General features: G+C 41.7%; 1 protein-coding gene across 1 annotated transcript in view; it reads left to right on the plus strand.

Moving 5' to 3' along the window:
* The first annotated feature begins 787 nt into the window (after positions 1 to 787).
* ZNG1A (Zn regulated GTPase metalloprotein activator 1A) overlaps positions 788 to 21809 on the plus strand; it is a 47292-nt gene continuing 26270 nt past the window's right edge. The window contains exons 1-8 of the mRNA XM_006261238.4: positions 788 to 999; positions 3060 to 3146; positions 5499 to 5595; positions 7369 to 7460; positions 10799 to 10858; positions 13989 to 14026; positions 17339 to 17385; positions 21596 to 21682. Coding sequence (XP_006261300.1) covers positions 864 to 999; positions 3060 to 3146; positions 5499 to 5595; positions 7369 to 7460; positions 10799 to 10858; positions 13989 to 14026; positions 17339 to 17385; positions 21596 to 21682 — 644 coding nt within the window. The 5' untranslated portion in view covers positions 788 to 863. The remainder of the gene's footprint in view (positions 1000 to 3059; positions 3147 to 5498; positions 5596 to 7368; positions 7461 to 10798; positions 10859 to 13988; positions 14027 to 17338; positions 17386 to 21595; positions 21683 to 21809) is intronic.

Raw genomic sequence — 21809 nt, forward strand, 5'->3', positions numbered from 1 at the left:
CCTGTAACACGGCACATTGTTTTGTACCTGTAATAAAAGGTACAGAATTTAATGTGCCATAATCAGCACTCCTGCGCATCACTGCAAACGAACACTTTTGGTGTGACACTTAATGTGAATTAGACTAAAGTGCATTAGCGCAGGTGAACACTTTTGGTGTGATGATTAATGCCTATTGGACATCAGTGCAGCTGGCAAAAACCTTTTCTTCTGCTGCAAAGGCCTCAGAAGGATCAGGACAGGCCAGAATGTTTTGTACGCCGTGAACTCCTACGTGAACTCTCTGGGTTTGTCTCGTTCCTCAGGGCCGCACTAACCTTGCAACCCACTACACCCCGGCAGGATCTCAGGGCCCCTGGCTGGGAGGTGCTGGTGTGGGACAGGGCTGCAGGTGCAACGGGAACCAAAGCCACCAGGGACACTTGTTTTGTTCTCTCTGAGCTTCCTTGTACACCTGTCACCCACGTGATGTTGCATGCTGACGTAAAAAGGAACTCAACGTCACGGAGCTTAAAAACTCCCTTTGTAAAAGAAACACCCACAACCACCCCGCAAACTGGACTGCGCATGCGCGCCGCCCACCCGCTCCCTTCCTCCACCCAGGCTGGCGGGAGGTGCGGTTAGGCGCGCAAAACTGCGCATGTACTACACATCCCAGCGAGGCGGGGGCAGTCCAAAGGATCAGCATCCTTAACCCTTGGCGCGCTAGCAGGAGCGAGTGTAGGCACAGCCGGCGGCGCACCCAAGTGACATCATAGCCTGGCGTCCGTGTGGCGCTCGCCAGGAGGGGGCGGGGTTTCGGGAACGCGTGCGCGGAGTGTAGCTGTGGCGACGCCTGCCCCGCCTCTCCAGCGGTCATCGCCATGGAGGACGAGGACTGTCCCGAGCTGGTCCCCATCGCGGTGCGGCCGCCGGGCGGGGCCGGGGGAGGAGGGGCCTGGAGCCCCTCGCCCGGCCTCGGCGCCAGGATCCCGGTTACCGTCATCACTGGTTACCTAGGTAACGGGGGAGGGGTGCGGGGCGTCTGGGCTGCGCGAGGAGGGGGCGTTAAGCGTCACCGCGACGGGGAGCCAATGAGCTTTCGCCCTCGCGCGGGGACGTTTAAAGCCCCCTGCCCACGTACCGTAATGACCCGCGGGGCGCGGACTGCCCACGTACCGTAACAAGTGACTCATGAAGCGCGCTGCATATTACACTTGCCAGCCTCCCTCCCCTCCCACGCAGGTTTAGTGCCCATATTGTGCCTGTGTTGGTGCTGCTCACTGATGTTGCTGGGGGCTGCGCAGCAGGAGTGGGCAGCCTGTGTGCCTTTCAGTTGGGACACTTGTTGCTTCTGGGTACTGAGGACTGCGGGGCAGCTTCCCCGAGCCCGGGAGCTGCCTTCCCAGTGGTTGCTGTGTCAGAACAAAAATGAGCTGCAGTGCCATGCAGATGCGTCCATTCAAATCTACCTCTTAGGCCAGCACTGTCCATTTTCTGTCAGAAGCAGCAAGGGGAAGCTTGAAGTCCTGATGCCACTTAATGTCATAAACCAGAGGTTAGCAGCATTTTGGGCACAGTGCCAAAAGCACCTGCAACCTTGACTTGGAAGATGTTGGAGTGCCAGGGGTGGAGGGTAGGGAGCTGCAAGGGGCCTGATCCTTGTGGCACCACAGCCCGGGCTCTTTCTGTGCCATCCATCTTGATGCATGAGTGCCAAGCAAAATGCCTTTGTGTGCAACTCCCTGGCACCCATTTTGGGGTTGCCTACCCCTGTCATAAACCCTCTTCTTGTGCCCAAGGGCTTGCAAAATCGTTTTGGGTCATGGCCTGTTTAGCTTAATGGACCTCTCCACTGACCCATGGGTGTCCTTCCCTCCGGACAGGCACATTTTTCCCAGACTTTTGATACCTGGGGCACACTTTTTTTTTTTTTTTTTTTGGATTAAAATTGGTGGCATGCTTCACTCTTGCACTTGAAAAAGCATGTGTGCACGTGTCTGTGCGTGCGTGTGCATGTCTGTGTGCATGCAAGCATATATACATGTACATATGTATATACATAAATTACTTAAAATGTGTTACCCAACCTTTTGGCCCCCTCAGACTGGATTGGTCTAAGGGGGGCATGCAAGGCTGTGTGTGTGTGTGTGTATTGTATTAGAGATATGTGATATGTATATACATATATATGCATATAATATATATGCGATACGTCTATGCATCTAATATATATGTGTATATATTATAAGTGACTGGCACTGAAGTTTTCTTTGAAAGAGGCTGATTTTTCATGTTGCAAAAACAGTTGAAATGCAGCCCTGTTGATTTATCGGTGGGGGAAATAAAAAAGAAATTGCCATTGAGAGACCACTTAGTGTGAAAGGGAGCTGGTGCATTTCTTTAAAAAGTTCAGTTTTGTGGAAGAAACTGAGCAAGTTCCTGAAGACTTTTGTGGGGATACAGTAGTTGTCTCTGGGGCTCTTTTCAAGTATTTTAGTATGGGGATGTTAAACATAGGGCTTGCAAAACCAGTCTATCAGGACCTCTGGTAGTTGAGGAGGCTACAGAAAGTTGCGAGGGGTGTAGCTCACCACAGAATTTGGGGTCCCTGGACTCTGATGGACATGGCTATTGGTGGCAAGTCCCCATAATTGTGCTGCTGCCCAAATGTGGACCTGTGTTACTGCCTGAACACAGCCCTGCTCTGCTGTCCAGCCCTGTACTGCTGCCCACATGCAGCTCCTGGACCTGTATTGCCACCCAAACTTGGACCCACTGCTACTGGCCTGGTGGATCCAGCCCAGGAGGATCCTCTGCGGTCTGGATTTGGCCTGGGATCAGGGGTGAGTTTGACACCCCTGCTTTAGTGAAAGTGGAGGAGGGTAATTGAATTCAAAGGTATAAAAATGAGAAGTCATGTTTGAGGAGAGTTCAGCCCAGAGACTGAATACTAGCAGCTACTCAACTACTCAGTAATGTTTAAAAAGCACATCTCAGGAATGTGACCCTATCCTTGCATTCCAGAATTAATTTTACTCCTTATTTTAATATAACAGAAACTTGTACTGTTTTTGTAGGTGCTGGGAAGACGACTCTTCTTAATTATATTTTGACAGAGCAGCACAACAAAAGAATAGCAGTTATTCTAAATGAATTTGGGGAAGGTATGTGAAACTACAGAAATGTTGCATACAATCCAAAAATGTGAATATATAAATACTTTTCATGTTAGATACAGTACATTTTGAAAAGCAATATTTGGTGAAAATAAACCACACTATGATTGGCAAATAGATGATATATGGTCTTTATTTGAGAGCCTTAGTTTGGGGGTGTGATGTAAGTAGTGGTTGCAGTTCCTCACCTGTGTCAAATGACAAGTAAAAAAAAAATGACATACATTTGGGCTGTGAGAGATCCTTTTTGTTTGATAGAAGGCTAATTAACTTTATTATGCCATGTTAAATATAAACATGTGGGAGTGCTCAGAACCAAACTAAACAGAAGACTAAACTAAACAGAGGTATGTGTGCATCAATAAATAAAGCTTCCCTAGTCACAAAAAAAGTCTGATATGAACATTTGTTTGTTTTGTGACCAACTGTGTAACTGTTGAAGCTGCACAATGAGATTTCCTGGTTTGGGACAACTTAGCATTCATTTTAAATTTAGCTGCTTGCCCTGCTCTGTTTCTGCATGGCTGTTGTTCGTGGAGAAGCAGTACGGAAAATTAGGTAAAGGTCCTGTGCTGTCCCTACCCTATATTATTGTTGGTTGGTAATTTTGCATCTTGTTTAAAAAGTAGTTGCTTATAGATAACTTTTTAAGGTTCAATGAGTCATGTTAGAGAACGGTAGACTTCATGGGCATGTGTTGTTCAGGTCTGAACTGTCCCAGTTTAGCTTATATGGAAGGGGAAGCCTGGGCAGAAGAGACATTATGAACCAGCTGAGTAGTAATAAAGCCTTGTTCCCTAGTAACTGCAGGCACTGAACAGTAATAACTGTGCATATGGGATTGCATGGAATACTCTGACTGTAGGAGAGGTAGTGACAGAAAAAATGTCTGGAACTGCTATTTTAAACTAAGTATTATTGGAGAGGTATAAACTCTATGGCCGTATCCAGGCGAGCACGGACACTTGTTTCCCCAGGGTCAAGTAGCAGCGGCGCACACGGAACACCTGTGCCAAGTGTGCTCTGGTGCATTGCAGGTTACCCCAGCTAGAACAGGAAAGGCTTGGGCCAGCGACTGTGCTGCCCCAGCCGCCTTATTTGGTGACCTGAGGGAGCTGCAGCCGTGATGCCTCTGCAGCTGGGAGCTTAGCCAGTGACTAGAGCATGGCTGCCCAGCCAGGCTCCAGTTTTGTCATGTGTGCTACCCTGCTTTTTTTTTTTTTTTGGCTTGGTTTTGGGTCAACCCCCCCCTCCCCATGCTGCAAGGTAGCAGTGCAAGGAACACCTGCACGTTCAGTGAGTGGCACCGCAGGCCCGCACATCCATGCTCATTTGGATGCAACCCATAGATTTAAAACTAGTGCAAGTCACAGAACTTTTCAGTTAATAGTTACACATTGTTTTGAAAATGTAAAGCACTATGGAAATGTTAAGAATTAAACTATTTCTTCTTTATACATAAATTCAGTTTGTCAGCATAGTATAAGTAACTATATTGTACTCACTACAAAGACCTCCTCTCCTTTGTGCCTGATAATTCATGTAGATAGAAAAAACTTCTAACATTGCAAGCATCCGAACAATTTCAAGCAAATGCTATTTAACTGAAAGAGGATTTTTTCCCTTTACTTTTTTCTCCTCGTCATCATCCCTCTCCAAGTCAGGCATACATTCCTCCAAAATTATATTTGTGTAGAATTGTAGGGTAATATGTGCTTGGATAAAAACCATTTTATTTCAAAGGCTGATTTAGCAGCATAGGATTCTATTAACTAATATTGATAATCAGCAGTATGTCCTGAATTAGTATTAAGCTATGTTAAGAAGGGAAGTTTTCAGTGGTTTTGAGGAGGATTATGCTTCTGAGATTGACTTTTCTCCAGCTTTATATCTCTGTGCCAAGTCATAGACTCCCAGATAATAAGATTGTGTAATGAGGGTTTCATGTGATTAAAAAAAGTGGGACATAAATTTCCTGCTTGATAAAACTCAGTCTGTCCTTGCACATTTTCTATCCTTTATTTATTTTTCTGTTTCATGTTGTAATAACTGGCCCTTCAACCTTAAATTTCTCTAAAATAATGATGATTGTGAACCAAATATACTATCTGAATAGGGTGACCATATATCCTGGGCAAGCCAGGACTACCCCAGTTTGCTTGGGACGTATGGTCACCCTATGTCTGAAGAACCTGTTGGGAAGGTGGAATAGGAATACAATATACCCTCAAGCTTAGAAATAAACCTCCAATGTTATTTTTTTCTCATCTTATTTTTAGATGTTTTCTCACATTCATGTAGATAAAAAATATAGCAGTCATGCTATTCCTGTATTTCTAGGAAGTGCCTTGGAGAAATCCTTAGCCATAAGCCAAGGTGGAGAGCTCTATGAAGAATGGCTTGAGCTCAGAAATGGCTGTCTCTGCTGTTCAGTAAAGTAAGGAATATTTTGCCTTTTTATTTTTTAATTAAAAAAATGTCAAGAGTAAGTTTTGAGTCTGCCTTAGGGTGGGTAAACTTTTGCTTAGTCCATCGTGTGTGTGAATCTGATTACCTTCTAGGAAGTAAGTCATCTTTAACAGGCGTCAGCCAACACTTAAGGGCAGTGCACCAAATTAGCACCACTTTTTGCAAAGGCATGCTACTGCTTATGACCAAGTTGCTATTGCTTTCCCCTCTTGCCAGATTACTGCTGCTGCACTTCCTGACCCAGCCTACTGCATTGCCCCCAGTGTCCTGGCTTCGCAGGCCAGGTGAAATTGCTTAGCAGGCTAGATTCAGCGTATGAGCCATAGGTTACCAGCCAGTGGCTCATAGATTTTTTTTTTTTTTTTTTAAAGCAGCTAAGTACTGTTCCATTTTTTTAATTAAAATTGAAATGAACTCTCCCCCCCAATTTGGTATATAATCAATTTGTATATTTGTCTGTTTGGCATAATTATATCAAAATTGACTGCTCTATTAGGAGTAGAAGAATGAATTGTATGTATGGTTACAAGAAAATAAAATAATTTTGTCTTATTACTTCACCACTTACCTCTGGTTTCCTAAAAGGAGTGTATCCTCTATTATAGCATAAAACCTGAGCTAAGTGATTGATTAGAAATCAATAACAGCTTAAAACACAATGACTAATTACTACAATTGCCTTCCCATTAGATATTTACATATTGTATTTTGGAAAGTTGTTTTTTCAGAAGTCTTTACCCATTAGGTAAAACTTGGAATAGTTGAATTATTGACTGTTTTGTTTAACCTAATTTTTTCATCTGATATTAATAGAACTACCAGTGAAATTCATATGGCAATTTCATTTACCATATGAAACTGGCAAATGTATGCTCTTACCAGTCTGCAGACACCTGTGCAAACAGCTACTGAGGGTTTATTTCCTCTAGTGTTTTCCTAGCCTAAATGCTTTTATGTTCTGTCTCAAGGCAGAATCATTCTTGAATGCTATTGCCTGGAAATTATTACAGAAAACTATTGCGATTTAATTTCTGGAATGTGATAATGAAGTTCCAAAACTGAGAAAAGGCAGACCCAGTAGTTGTCTGGTAATAAAGAGTATGTTGATGGCTTTTGATATTATGTTGAGATAAATTGTGCATACCAGTGAGAGCAGAAAAATACCATATTTACTCGATTCTAAGATGAGATTCTCCCCCTGCCCCCTTAACATGGAAGGATTGAGAGTTACCCATTTCAAAAATTGTGTGCCCTTATGAATAGGACCCCTGTCTTGGAAGTGGAATGCTCAAGTTAAAATCTACTGTTCCTCACTTCTGGCTTAATGAGTGCTATTACTACTGTTAGTCTGGGAAATCTAACTCAAGGTTTTCTTTGCTTTTCTTATAAGTGTCCAAAATGTTTAGTTTTTGGTGGAATGGAACAGTGTCAATTGAATTAAATAAATATTGTGCTTGGCAAGAGAAACTGAACTAAATTCAGTTTCCAGCTAATTTTTTTCCTATTTTTTGCTTCAGCTTCCAAACCAGAAATGAGACTATGAGGTCTGACACCCAGTGTTTTTGTTTCAAGTATTAAGCTACACTATTTTCAAAAGATGTGCATATCTCTTTCTCTTAGCAGCTCAGATGCTTAGGGTTAATAAAAGATATTATATTTACTCAAAGAACCTTCTCTGCCTAGGTTTAAGTAGGGTTGGAGTGTTGCTATAATTTAATTTTTTATTTATTTTTTTTTGCAGAGACAATGGCTTGAAGGCTATTGAGAACCTGATGCAGAAGAAAGGAAAGTTTGACTACATACTGTTAGAAACAACTGGTTTAGCAGATCCAGGTAAACAAGTATAACATATTCATTTGTCATGGGTGTGTTTTTATGAACAATCTTTTATTTTGGAACAAGTATGATTTGTTTTGATAGACTTGCACCTTTTTGCCTAAAGAATAGACTATAATGCAGGCTTAGTCAAGTGATCTGGTGCAAAAGAATCTTGTCCTTTTTCCCATATTAGTATTGGCTCTGACAGCTGACACGAAAAAAGAAATACAATATTTTGTCAATAAACAAGTATGGATAAAAAATAACTGGAAGCAGGTATCAGGATGGAATGAAATATACTGGAAAATTCTCAGCTCTGAGTATGGAAGTCTATTTATATGTAGACAAGGTTCCTTGGGTGAATTTGATATCTTATTATTCCAACCCAAATGGTTGGAGAATAGTTATTAAGCAAGCTTTTGGGTTCAAAAACCCTTTGTCAGGCTAAGGAAGCTGCAGCAGTTGGTGTGTGCTCTTCCTGGATGGAATGAAAAGTAAACAAGCCAGGGGCTGGGCTGGGCTGGGCTGGGCTGGGGAGTCAGTTGCCAGGCAGATTGTAATGTATCAAAAATCCAATGTCTATGTTTAGTCCATGATCTCTGGTATCCAGCAGGTTGATGAAATGGAGCTCATAGGCTCGTCTCTGGGAAGTGTTGTGTAAGTTTCCCTTGAGGATCAGGACTGAGAGATTGGAGAGAGAGTGGCCCTCCTGTGAGAAATGTGCCCCTACCGGTAATTGAGTGTTTCTGTCTTTGATGGATTTCCGGTGTGCATTCATTCTGGTGCGCAGATGTTGTTTGGTCTCTCCTACATATCTTCCATCACGGCATTTGGTGCATTGGATGAGGTATATCACATTTCTGGAGGTGCAGCTGTAAGATCCTGGGATGCTGATGGCTCTGTTGTGGGGTGTAGTAATAGTGGGGGTGGTGAAGATGTGTTAGCAGGTTTTGCATTTCTTGTCCTGGCACGGTCTGGATCCTTTTGGTGTGTTCTGAGCTTGAGGAAGTTTGCTTCTGGTGATGAGGTTGGTGAGGTTCGGTGCTTGTCTGAAGGCTAGGATATCAAGTTCACCCAAGGAACCTTGTCTGCCTATGTCCTTAGACCAACACGGCTACAACCCAAACCCCTATTTATATGTAGGCACTTTTCAATTTGTCATTACTGTTATTATGCGGATTGTAGTTGATGGACTTGGATTTTTTGTTAAAGCACAATGCATAGCGAAACCAAGCAAACGTGTTAATTTGCACACAATTAGGTAGTATAAAGAAATGTGTAGTTTCCAGTTGATAGCACAAAGTTAAGTATTACTGAATTTATAGGTGTTTCAAACAGTCTTTCCTCCATAGATGATAACCCAATAGTAAATAATACAGATGACTCGGTAGGTGCTGTTTATGATGATTTACTATACAAAAATGTTCTGTAGGTGTTGATAGGAATTAAGAAAAGCTGTTTAAAACAATCTGTTCTGACCTCTGTTAATTAAAAACTTGTTGGCCAAGAAAATGAAGGAAGTGCTTATTGGCAATTCAGTTGTTTCCCTTTTAGGAGACTGACACCGTCCAGTTCAAAGCTAAATAATTGTCATGGTAAAGTAATTTTCTTTAAAAGAAAGGACATTGATTCAGCCCCTGTTACACACAAATCCTATTTCAGTCGAATTGGAAAACTATTAAGCTTTTTGGGAAAAAAATCAATAGATATCAGGAAACCATTAGATCTTGTGGCCTTTGCTATATCTTGCATGAGTAATCACTGTAAACAGCTGACAGGTATTTCAGTGTTGACACAGAGTGATGCTTGGGGGACCACATCTGGATGGTTTTAGACACTGGAATTAGTTCAGTTATTGTTGTTTTTCCCTATGTGCTTCATTCTCTTAGACAGCCCTGTCACTAACTAGAGCTGTGATGCTTTGAAAAATAAAATACTTTCATTGCTGTCAGTTCTTCCTCTCCTTTTTGTTGTGGCATAGATGCATGTTAAATCAGTTCATGTCCAAACAAATTATGATTTCTTATTTTTAAATATATATATCCTGCAAGCATTCATTTTTTTTTTTCTTTTTACTGAGGCTTTTCAGTAACGAACAGGAATATCATACTCCTATATTTTTCTTCATTGAATGGATATTTGCTGCAACTTATTAAACTTCCTCCTTCAATCTTATTTTACATGTTTTGGGGTTTGCTTTTTAATCGGGGGCAGAATGTTTTGTTTCTGAGGCATTTGCAGCACCTACCACCCCAGGATTCATTTTTCTGAAAGGATATATAAATACTTTTTATTTAAATATGATGTTTCTTTCCCAGGATCTGAAGTGTTTGCAGGCTGAGGATCAAATCTTCAATAATTTGTGCAGTCATTTATAGTCCTAAAATAAATGGAAAATGATGACACTGAAGAATTTTTAATTTGCACCATTTTGCATTGGAGAAGTGTAAATGACTATACCAAATACCACAGTATGGGATAGCTCAGCAACAGCTAATGTTCTTTCATGCACACACACATCCATTACTATGACACATGTGGAAAGTACCATATCCAGCGTAAACTACTGTGGGTATATGATATAAACAGTATAATAGCATTCCGTATTTTTCACTTTAATTAAACATTAAAATTAGAATAAAAGGTTTCATTAAATACTGAACTTAAGAAAAATGATGGTTTATTATCAGCTCAACAAAATACTACCGGTTCAAATGAAAAGTTCTACTTTTCTAGCAAGTAAAAAAAACAAAACAAACCTAAACCATCTTATTTAATAACTATTATAAAGTCAGTTTTTGGAAATGAGTACACTTACATCCAGAGCAGTTTTACAAATGGCACTTTGGAAAGATAGCTGACTCTAGCAGTAGGTTAAAAATAATACCACTTTTTAGAAAAAGTTATTAATTGTGGCCAGAAATTCTTATCCTGTTAATTTTCATGTTTTGGGACCAAGGAAAAAGGTGGATTCAGCTTTCCTTAAAGTGTTGAAATCCCCAGGGAGTTTTTTACACTCAGGTTTTGCCTGTAATGGAAAACTCCAGCTACCCTTATTTTTTAAACCAGTTGTCCTATATTTAATTGGAAAATAGGTACAACCTCCCCAAAGTAAACTCACATTACGAACAAATGTTAATTTTAAGCATTTCTAGATTACCTTGATTTATTTTTAAATGGATTCCATTAATATGGTGCAGTTTTTAGACAGGTAAATTAAAACACAGATGTGGTAAAAAATTAATATTGATTATTTCAAGAATTGGGAGGCATGGGTGGTGGAAGAAGTATCAGCTGCAAGTAATTGTGTGTTATATATACTTTCTGGTACATTGTAAATGCCTTTTTTTTAGGTCCTATAGCCTCCATGTTTTGGGTTGATGCTGAATTAGGTAGTGACATCTATCTGGATGGTAAGAAAATGCATTTTTTTGATCATACTTGTGTTTTTTCTTCTTTGCTGTCATTTATTCTGAAACGCATCAGCTTCAAAGAAACATTAGCAAGTGTCTCTATAAGAGCAACTTCACATGTATGTTATTTTCTCTATGAAATGTATTTAAACCTCACAAACATTATTACTGATACAAAACGGCCAATTCTATGGTTGCGTGATTCGTAATTACATTAAACCCACTTTTGATCAAGCAAACCTGTTCTTAAGCTAAAAAAATGCATGAGTGTACAATACATTGCACACAAGGGAATGTAAAACAATGGTCAATGATCTAACTTCTTGCCATTACAAAATTTGGTTGTGCTAATAGCAATCTGCTTTCTTTAGTATAAATTCATAATAAGAAATTTCATAGTTTTGACTACCTAGAGAATTTCTATATAGAATCATAGAAATGTAGGGCTGGAAGGGACCTCTGGAGCAGTGATTCTCAACCAAGGTGCTAAACTACCTTTGGGTGCCTTGTTATACTTTCAGGGGTGCTGCAAAGTGCCATATAATGTTAGCAGTGTTAACTGTGCAATTTGTTTCACAAGATAAACCCAGAGATTTCAGCTAGGATTGAAATTACAACCTGCCTGACATCTGATTCACCAAGTACCTACCTTACCTGACCTCTTACATTCTTCTTTTCTCCCCTCCCCCACTTTTCTGCCCTTTGTCTCCCTGATTTCCTACTATTTCCTTCTTCATTGAGAGCCTCTTTCTTACCCTGTATTATTTTCTCTGTAATATTTCCCTTTGGCGTTTCTTTTCCCATGCTTTCTTCCCCCTCTCTTCCCTGCTCTCCCTTTTGTTTCTCCTTTTTACCTATTTATATTTTCACTACATCCTCTTACACTTTGAACTTCTCTCATGCTGTTTTCTTGATCTCCTCCTATTTTCCTTTCACCTGACAGCCTCTTTTCTACCTTCTATTCTATCACTGTAATGCCTCCCTTCAGCCTTTTTTCTCCTCCCCTGCTCTCTTCCCCTTGCCCCTTCCCCTCTCTGCTTTACCTTTTGTCTTTCTAATTTCTATCTATTTACATTTTAACTGACATCCTGCCACACTTTTAGCATCTCTCATTTCTTGGAGTCCCAAAACAGCAGAGACTCCCTATTCCTGACAAAGGGTGACAGCACCCAAAAGCTTGCCAAGAACTTTTTTCCATCTATTCAGTTGGTCTAATAAAATATATCATATCTACTCAAAGAACATTGCCTGAGATTTCAACTGGGAATCCAACATATTAAAAACATTCTGACCTGTTGTGATCTTTCGGAGGTCTTCTCAACACATGAATACATGCTGTATTCTTTTTCTGTAGTCAAAAAACAAGTGAAAACTGAGAGCTGGCATTTTCCAAGGGGTGCCTTGAGTCAAAGGAGCTTGAGAACCATTGCTCTAGAAAGTCTTTCCCCTGCAGTGAAGCAAGAGTCACATTCACCTGGACTGTCCCCAGTAGATCTTTTTAAAAAAAAATCACAAATGACAGTGATTCCCCAGGATCTCTAGAGAGCATATTCTAATGTGCTCTCTAGAGATACTGGGGAATCTGTGTCATTTGTGATTTTTTTTTTTAAAGATCTATTGGGGGCAGTGTTCTACCAGCACAACAGTTTAAAAGCTTTTCTTGACACTCAACTAAATTTTCTTTGCTGTGAATTAAAGCAAATTTCTTCTTGTACTTCTGTCAAGGAGCACATAGAACAATTGATCACCATCTTGTTTTTACATACAGGAGACTGTTAACATGTTCCCTTTCTGTCTTCTCTTTTCTAGATTAAATAAACCCAGTTCCTTCAACTTTCCTTATAAGCCATGTTATATAAACCTTTTAACATTCTTGTTGCTTCCTTCTGGACTCTCAAATTTGTTTACATCTGGATCTATTTCTGTATGCACTCTACCTGCTGCTTATATTGGTTGTTTGTTTTTTTACCCCCATTTCTTTTTCTGCCACTCTTTCATGTGCTTGTTCTGTCATTGAACAGCAATACCATAGTGATTTGAACTTGCTGGTGTTTCTACTTAGTCTCCTAAAGCTTAAGTTATTGGCACAACAAGTTACTACAAAGTAAACTAAGCTGTAAACTTACAGTTTATCAGCTACTCTGCAATCAGGTGTACACTTTTACTCCAAATTACCTTGCAGGGTCAAAAATACACACATGGGCTACTGCAGAGTACCTGCCATGATGTAAGTTCACACTCTGAGATACCCTTACTGTAATGTTAAGTGTCTCAAGAGTTTTCTGTTATTGTATACAGTGAGTTGTAGTTGGGGGTTCATTTTGTTTAAATTTTTACTGTTCTTCTACCCACTTTTACTGTTAACCTCTCTGAAATAATTTTTGTTCTACCTGCACAACAGCCTGTCATCTCCATAACTGGTCAACACTCTGTCGAGATTATTAGAGTAGAGAATAAGTTGTCTGCTCTGTTAACAGGCTCCGTAATGAATCCTACTTCAAATTCAAGGCTCTGGGGCACTTTCACTGTGGCCCAGGTTACATTTGGGACCACCTAATCTTGTTTGAGTGTGACCCCTTATGCCAGATCTGTTTTACTGTGGTGACCACTTTTGCTTGATGCTCAGTTGTGGGCAGGAGCCAGATCTCTTGACAAATAGCCATGCATCTGGAACTTGCTCCCAAAAGTTACCAAGACCTCAGTTCCTGCAGACTGTATGTAGAACCTGCTGTTCTGATCTGGGTTTTTTTCTATAACAACATTACAACCTTGCCTCCTCTTCCCCCTCCCCTCCTGCAGTTCATACTATGCTGACTTGGGAGAGCTGTGCCTGCTTTATGTGCATACTTGAGTTTTGGTAGACACTAGATACCAGAATGATAAGTATGAAATACGACCCTATGTGTGAAACAAGCATGATATTATCAGCCAGATGGGGGGATGATTTGGAAAATAATGTGCAACCAAGAATGGGAGTAGAGTAGAAACTATGTTACCTTAACTACTGAGGCTGCATTGCTATTGTGCAAGAAGCTAACATACACTAGCAGTTTTTAGTTTACTTAGCAATTTTCAATTTATTTCTTGATCAGTATTTTTCAGTCCTGTCATTTTTACATACTCTTTCCAGGTATTGTATCTGTTGTTGATGCTAAGTATGGATTGCAGGTAAGATACTAATATTATTTTAAGACATTTTAAACCATAACAGCAAAAGTGATAGAAATGATGTTTTCATGCATATTTTATTTTGGAGATTAATCTTTTATGGTCATCTTGGGATGAGTGACAATATGCTGCAATAGCTGTGGTTTGTTATAAAACTATTGTCTGAACTTTTTTTTTGAGACCTGACCAAGACAATTGGTGCTTGCTCCTCTCAGTTTCCATTTGTTGATACAAGGACCTAGGCTTTTCATTTCATATAAGAACTTGAATACCTATAAAAGCAGTGTGAAAAGCCATGACATTGGCCTCTGCTGTTGATCAGTGTGATTTGAAAGAAGAGGAATAGGAGCTGACCTCAGGGACTGGAGTAGGCAATTACCAGTGGGATTTAAACTTTCAAGTAGAAGAGGAATATTTAGGGTAATCGGAAGAAGGGAACCGTTGTGCTACAGAGAGAGAAGAGCCAGGACATCACAGTTGGGTCAAAGGAGGCCCAGGGAATTGGAGGGGATAGGAATTGGAGGTGTGGCCAACAGATGTGTGGAGAGAAAAGAACAGGTAAGGTCAAAAAGGGTGATGAAGTGAAAAGCATTAATTCATTTGAAAACTTGATCAAAGACAGCTAAAACCTGTTCTTTGAGAGTGAACTGCTAGGAAATACTGCATGATTCTGAGCTTGAAAGAGAGGTGATGCACATAGTCAGACATGATATCAGGCTTCCCCACAAGAATTTCTCTAAAGATACGTTCAACACTGAAAATGTTTGAATATCTCTGATTTAATATCTCAGTATTTTTTCTGGTTTTACATTTACTGTTCTCCACAGACTGAAATGTGGAATTAAATATAGAAATCTTAGGAGAACTTGCATTCTTCTGTTGATCTCATTGTTTTCTGTTCTGTAGGGTTCAGCGTCCACACTTTTTTGTGACTTTAAAAGCATATTTGAGGGAAACAAATATGAAACATGTAGGTAAAATAATGGAGAAACTAAGCTAGGTGAGATTGTGTTAGTAATGAAGTTTACCAAACTTCATATGTTTGGGAAATTTTCCCCTCCCCCCACAAGTGCTCTCCTTTTATAGCACTGGAAAGAGAAGAAATGTAGAGAATTGAAATCAAAATGGTAAAGTGGGCAAATGGCAAGGTTACTAAAACATTTAACCATGTATATAAGGGATTGTTTAAACATGCAATTTGATACTAATTCTGATTTTGGGATAACTAAGCTAGGAGGGATGCAGGGATAGAGATTGTTTCTGACATCAGATGAATTTTTTTAATGAAGTAAAAGCAAGTTACGAATAAAAAACTATATTATCTCTGATTCTGAGGGAGAATTAAATGCTTGAGTGATCTAAATTACTGGAATAATTTGACATTGCATTCTATTTTGATACAACACAGAGTAGTCTGTTATCCTTAGGAAGACATGGTATATTCAAAAAGTATTCTATTTGGGTAGTAACCTAATAATATTTTACACTTTCACAAAGCCTTATAACGCCATTATGGGACAAGTAGTATTAGTTTTTTCTTATCACTAAAGGAAGTAAGAGAAAGTAAATGGTTTGGCCAAAGCTGTACAATAGCGGAGTAAATGTCCACAGTTTTTAATTCCAGGCTGATATACCCCAGTGTCTTGAGGATGTTTCATTACTTGCAAAATATGTTATATAAGCTATCAAAAGAAAACAAAAGAACAATGCTGACAATTTCTGCATTGGTTTATACTTTGGTGCATACTGTTTTAATTATATTATTGCCCTGTAAAATTGTTTATAAAACATTCACCAAACCCAGAAATTAGACTTGTTGACTACAGTGCTGCCAACAGCAAAAATGTTTTGAAATAATAAATATGTAGTGAATTTTGAACATGTTTCCCAGTCCGATGAAACCTCTTACATTATTTATCAATAAACCTGCGCAAAACTGACATGCTGTTAGGATAATAGGAACTTTAGATTTTTCTCAGTCGTACACAGGATAAATAACTTTTGCTTTGTATAAAGAATTTGCTAACTTGTCCAATTCCTCTCGTTTCAAAGCTTGACCTCAGCAGCAGGTCGTGATTCAAAGAATTCTGAAGGCAATACAAGTAATGACACTGGGGTAATAGGCAGCAATTTAAGGATGTCATGCTTCAAAGACCCAACCCATCACAAGTAAGGCTGAGCAACAGAACCCTGTGGCCAGCCAGCCAAATTGAAACTGAAGTGGTAATTGATATCATGGGCTATCACTGTAATGGGACTGTCACCCAACAATCTGAAATATTAATTTTTTAATCATGGGCAAACAATTGGACAACTTAAAATGACAGTTCTCCACTCTCAGGACCTGACACCCAGGCCACTGACATTGTTCTTTTCAGAGCAACACATCTGACAGCATTTAATGCAATAGAATCAATAAGTGGCGAGTTACAGAGAAAAGGTCAAAGGAGAGGTTTCTTTCCAGTCCTCCTGTTATTGCACGAACCATTTAAACAATTCAGTCAGAAAACAGTTTTGACTGAAAAAGGCAGGAAAATAAATAGACTGACATTATACAATGACATTTTTTTTCTGAGATCCAACTAGTGTTAAACTTCTACCAAACCTATTTTGGAATGAGAGTTTCCTATTTTGTACATTGACATGCTTGCCATGGAAATGATTTTCATCCTAAATTGGCAGTATTTTAAAATCAAATCCATTTTTAAATAGCGTACTTGATTATAGAATCAGTGGCTTATCTGTGAGAAAACAGGGTAAATGCAATCCTGTGTAATATCGCAGGTTCATCAAGTGTTGACTCTTGTGTCCCCTGATTAATTTCAGTAGTCTGAAAACAAATGTTAATGTCTCAGTGAGAAATGACAGCCTACAAATGTAACCATTGGCAAGAGACATGGATGTCAATTGTCCCTAAATAGGCAAACTTTGGTAAATAAGCCAAGGGAAAAAGGTATCTGCATATGGATGATTACCTGAACCAAACCTAAAAGAATAACTGCTATACCTTTTTGGTTACAGAGTATAAATAAAAACTGGCAATAGCGCAGCATGCTAAGACAATTCCAGTTTACTTTATTTTTATTTTACTTTAAAATAAAAAAGGGATAGATGGTAGAGAAGCAATTATATTATGCATAAAGAATGAATTTATATATTTCGGCTTCTTTACTGTCACTTTTATATAAAAATATAGGTGTTGTCGTCTTCTGCTTCTTATTTTAAAGGGTATCTAAAATCATGTTTGTGTAAGCATGAGCCTCTGTTATTAGACTACTTTTGATGTAGTAATTATGTTCAATCTTTTTTCAGAGTTTGAAGGAGGAGAAGCCTGATGGCCTCAAAAGTGAAGCAGCTAGGTACAAGAATATTTATGTACAAATGGTAACTCTTAGCATTCATGGAGGGTGAAAGTCGTTTCAGAAAAGCCTGTGCAAGATCTCTTATATACCTCTTTGTCAGTTGAGGGGAGACTTGGGAAATAAGTGACTTCATGCACTACCCCCTCTTTATTTCCACTTCTAGCGTCTGGATTTTATGCTTTTTTTTTTTTAACTTTTTTTTATTAAATAAAATAAAAGAAAAAGAAGAGTGATACTTTGACAGACTTAAGTGGTTCTTAGATCTAGTAGTTTGGGATCCATATCCTCAAAAATCTAAATTGGCTAAGTCTTCCTCTACAGTGGGTGGTATATTGCTTTAGAACAGGACTGTCTACCTGGTGGCCCATGGGCCGTGTGTGACCTGTGAGGGATTAACATATGGTCCATGGGTTCCAACCCAGCCACTTGGCTCCTGCTGCTCCAGCAACAAAAGTCTCTAGACTCTTTTCCCCCATCCTTCCCCCCACCCCAGGTTTCTACTTCCTGCCCCTGCTTCTGGGAGCAGGTGCTAGGAGGGTAGTGTACTTGCAGTGGGGGGGGGGGGGTGGGGGGGAGCGGAACAGCTAGGTTGCCCATGTAGCAAGTAAACAGTTGAGTTACCTGTGCTGTATGCATGGCCAAGAGAGAAACAACACTAAACATGGTTGTGGTAGAGCACCTTTGGGGATGCTTGCCACTCGAGGGCTCTCACAGGCTCTGAGGGGAGCCTGCTTTGACAGAACAGCAGGGGTAACATCATCCCCCCCCCCCCCCCGGGAGCTATTCTAAGGGGAGAGGTGTGTGGCAGAGCTCCCCTGGTGTCTGCCACTTTAAGAGCCTGAAGAGTCAACTGGAAGGTGCGGCCCAGCTCTGATGAGCAACCATTTTAAGATCCAGGCCAGTAGAGCTGGAGGCAGCACTCTGCTACCTGGCACCGAAGAAACAACATCTCCTGGTGGAGCTGCTGCTCTGATAGCACTAGGAGGTAAGGGAAAGGGCATATGGGGATGTTTAGAAGGCTGTTGGTCCTGGACATGACCTAAAACTGCACCCTGCTGGGGATGGGTGGCCTGGTGGGTCTGTTTGTGGTAGAACAGCCCCCCAGAAATGCCAGGCTAGTTACCACCCTAAACCCTAGCCCCCGCCTTCGGGTGGGTCATTTAACATCAGCTGGGCCTCTCCAGGAGGCTGTCGCTGGCTGGGGAGCAGACCTCTCCTCTTGCACACGTACTGTGAGTGTCCGTGTCCCGCCCCACACCCAGGTAGTTGGGGGCCAGGCATGGCTGTGGCCACCTGAGCCCATGTGGGGTGCAAAACCCAGGAGAGTGGAGAGCGGGGCTAGGCATGGCTGCGGCCACCTTAGCCCATGTGGAGTGCAAGACTCCGAGGAATGAGAGCAGTGGGTCAGACACTGGCGAGTGGCACCTGAGCCTGCGGGGTGTGCTTGATACCAGGCCCCCAGCGTAGGGGTGGAGTGTGTGCGTAAGTGGAGGTGGAGGTGTAAAGCGGGGTGCATTCAGGCACCTAATGGCCCACACTAAAGCGGCAGTTGGGAGGCCTGGAGAACCTAGCAAAGGGCATGGAGCCTAGTGAAGAGGCAAGGAGCCCAGAGGCTAGTAGCCGTGTGTGTGTGTGTGTGTGTGTGTGTGTGTGTAATATATATATAAAATATGTGTGGGGGGGGGGCCAAGGAGCCCAATAAGAGTGACTGGCTTAGTGCCCATGAGAGGCCAGAGTTAGGGGCTGGGATATGGTTACAGCATGTGAATGCCGAGGGGGCCAGTAGTGAGGCCCTGCAAACAGGGGTCCTGACAGGAGGACCTGTGAGGAAAGGGTGTGAAGTGGGCCTCGGTGGGCAGGGGGCTCGAGGGTAAGCCCTGCTAACATGGGGGCCAGGTTAGGTCCAGGTAAGCCTTCAGGCACCTGAGGCCACAGGTGGGCCGGTGGCCGATTGGGTGGGGTGGCTGAGGAAGTGCTGCGGGTAAACATTGGGGCGAGTCAGGAGCCCCTAATTCAGAGCAGCTGGGTGAGCGACCCAGTGAGGGACTGGAGGCAGAGTCACTCCAGTGTTCTGCTAACCGCTCAGCACTCACTCAGATGGGGGTCACGGGAGAGGCCCCAGAGGCCACACGCTTGCTGGACAGGAAGTGCAGGGAAACAAGCCTCAGGACCCTCCGGGCAAAGGCAGGGTGAGTGTGGCCCCAGGAAAAGGAGGGTCGATATGAGAATGGCCTCACAAAGGGGCTGTATGAGAGAGACTGTGTGAGAGGCAGTAAAGTGAGACAGGCCTCAGTGAGAGGGAGGCGGTATGAATGTGGCCCATAACAGGGCAGAAACTGAGAAGCCTAGCCTCAGGCCGGAACAGAGTTCAGCTGTTAGGAACATCTGTGAGGCTTGGGATGCAGTACAAGGGTGTTTGGAGCTGCATACATAGGTCCGGGAGAACAGGGCATACGAAGAGCAGCCTCCTGCCTAATTAAAATCTTAATTTTTGAACAACGAGGCATGGCAGGCGAGAAAGGTGGGTGGCATGCCCAGAGGCAGGTGGGAGACTAGCACTGTGGCTAGTCAGGGAGTTCCCACTTTGCCACAATGGTGCATGCATGGGCTGGGGGAGAGAGGGGGGCCTGTAGCTGGCCTGGTGGCTGGGGGAAGCTGGCCCGGGGGAGAAAGGGGGCCTGTAGCATGGGCCAGGGGAGAGAGGGGTCCTGTAGCTGGCCTGTAGCTGGCCTGGTGGCTGGGGGAAGCTGGGCTGGTCTATGTATGTGGTCAGTGGAGATGCAGGAGCTGGGCTGTGCATGGGGGTGGAGATGAGGGGAGCAACTGCCTGCATGCCAAAGATGGGGCTTGGCAGGGATGGTGCTGTGGTCTGCAGCCCATGTGATGTGTGGTCCCCCACTATCCAGAAGTTGGACAGTCCATCTTTAAAAGACTTTGCTAATGTTGCATTTTGCTTCTAATGTGCTGCTATCATGGTATAACTGGTATATTCAGGCTACTGATATTGTAAATGTCATGTCTCTTGACCTCCTTTTTTGCAAGCTTGGATAAAAATTAAAATGTTGATGAGCAAACTGTCGGGACCCAGGGCAGCTGGCCAGCAGCTGTCCCTGACACCCACCTGGGCAGTTAAGGGTCCGTCGCCTTAGAAGGCCATCAGGCGGGTACTTGTGACGCTTGGAGTGGAATTAATTAGGCGGACGCTTATCGGTTGCAAAGCAAGATTATTTACTCACGCCGTCAAGGTGGTGAATAGCGGAAGTCAGAGATACTTGGTTAGTTACAGCTTAAGGTTCGTAGGTCATAGGTCAGTCTGCATAAGAGTTCGTCAGTCGGGCAGATAAATAGAGAAAAAAGTTGGGCCGGCAGGTCATTGATTTACGTCTGATAAGGTCGAGACGGGGGAGATTGACAAGTGATCAATTTGTCAGTTATTCTCACGCGTACGTTTAGAGGTTTTTCAGGCGTGTGCGTGGAGGTCTCCCGTTCTTCACGGAAGTGAAGACGGGTTTTATTTGTGTAATAGCCAGTTGCTTTTCGCCACGTCATAAATTTAATTAGAATCGCCAATTATCTAGCGGTCTTCGCTAGGGTGTTATCATAGGGTTACTCCCTGTTTTTCTGACCAGTTATAATGATTTATGTACAGCACAGATGGCTAAGTTCTATCTCTGTTAGTGGCGCAGCAATAAATTTATTTTTGACATGCGCAGCAAAAAACCGCGGTTACTATCATTATTGTTAACCCTTAGTTAACCTAGTGTAGAAAAAAACTGTTTTAAATGGTTTTGTTTGTGACATGGGCACTACTTAATTTGGTTGTGACATAAACAACATTCATCATACTGCTAGTGACCTTAAGAAAAATACTAATGCATTCAGAATGTATAAAAAGTGAGATACATAATGAAAAAAGGTTTGTTCTTAACCCCATATTTTAATAATTTATGTGTTTGTTCTAATGAAATCATGAAGTTGATAAAACTCTCTTTTTTTACCAGTGGAACTTTGTAACCTCATCAGCAATAGAGTGTATTACAGAAAGTGATGTGATTTTATTACTTGCTCTCCTAATTCAATGAAGACTTTTCTGAGGTCACGTTACTCAGTCATATTTTGATGGCATGGGAAGAATGGTGACTTCGCATTGTAGAGAACAAATTTGTACATTTGCACCTTCTTTTCTTATTTTTGTTCTCATGTTTAGGCAGATTGCACTGGCTGATCTTATAATCATCAATAAAACAGATTTGGTTTCACAAGAAGAACTGAATAAAATAAGAACAGCTGTCAGGTATGGAGTTGATGGCATGAATAAGTTATACCAGCTAACAGTTTTTGCTTAAATATTGACTGCTTGCTGCTTTTGCATGGCACTAGAATCGGAGATTGTATGATTACCTTGACACACAAATTATTAG

The sequence above is a fragment of the Alligator mississippiensis genome, chromosome 3 (genome assembly GCF_030867095.1).
Source record: "Alligator mississippiensis isolate rAllMis1 chromosome 3, rAllMis1, whole genome shotgun sequence".
In the NCBI taxonomy this organism is placed as follows: Eukaryota; Metazoa; Chordata; order Crocodylia; family Alligatoridae; genus Alligator; species Alligator mississippiensis.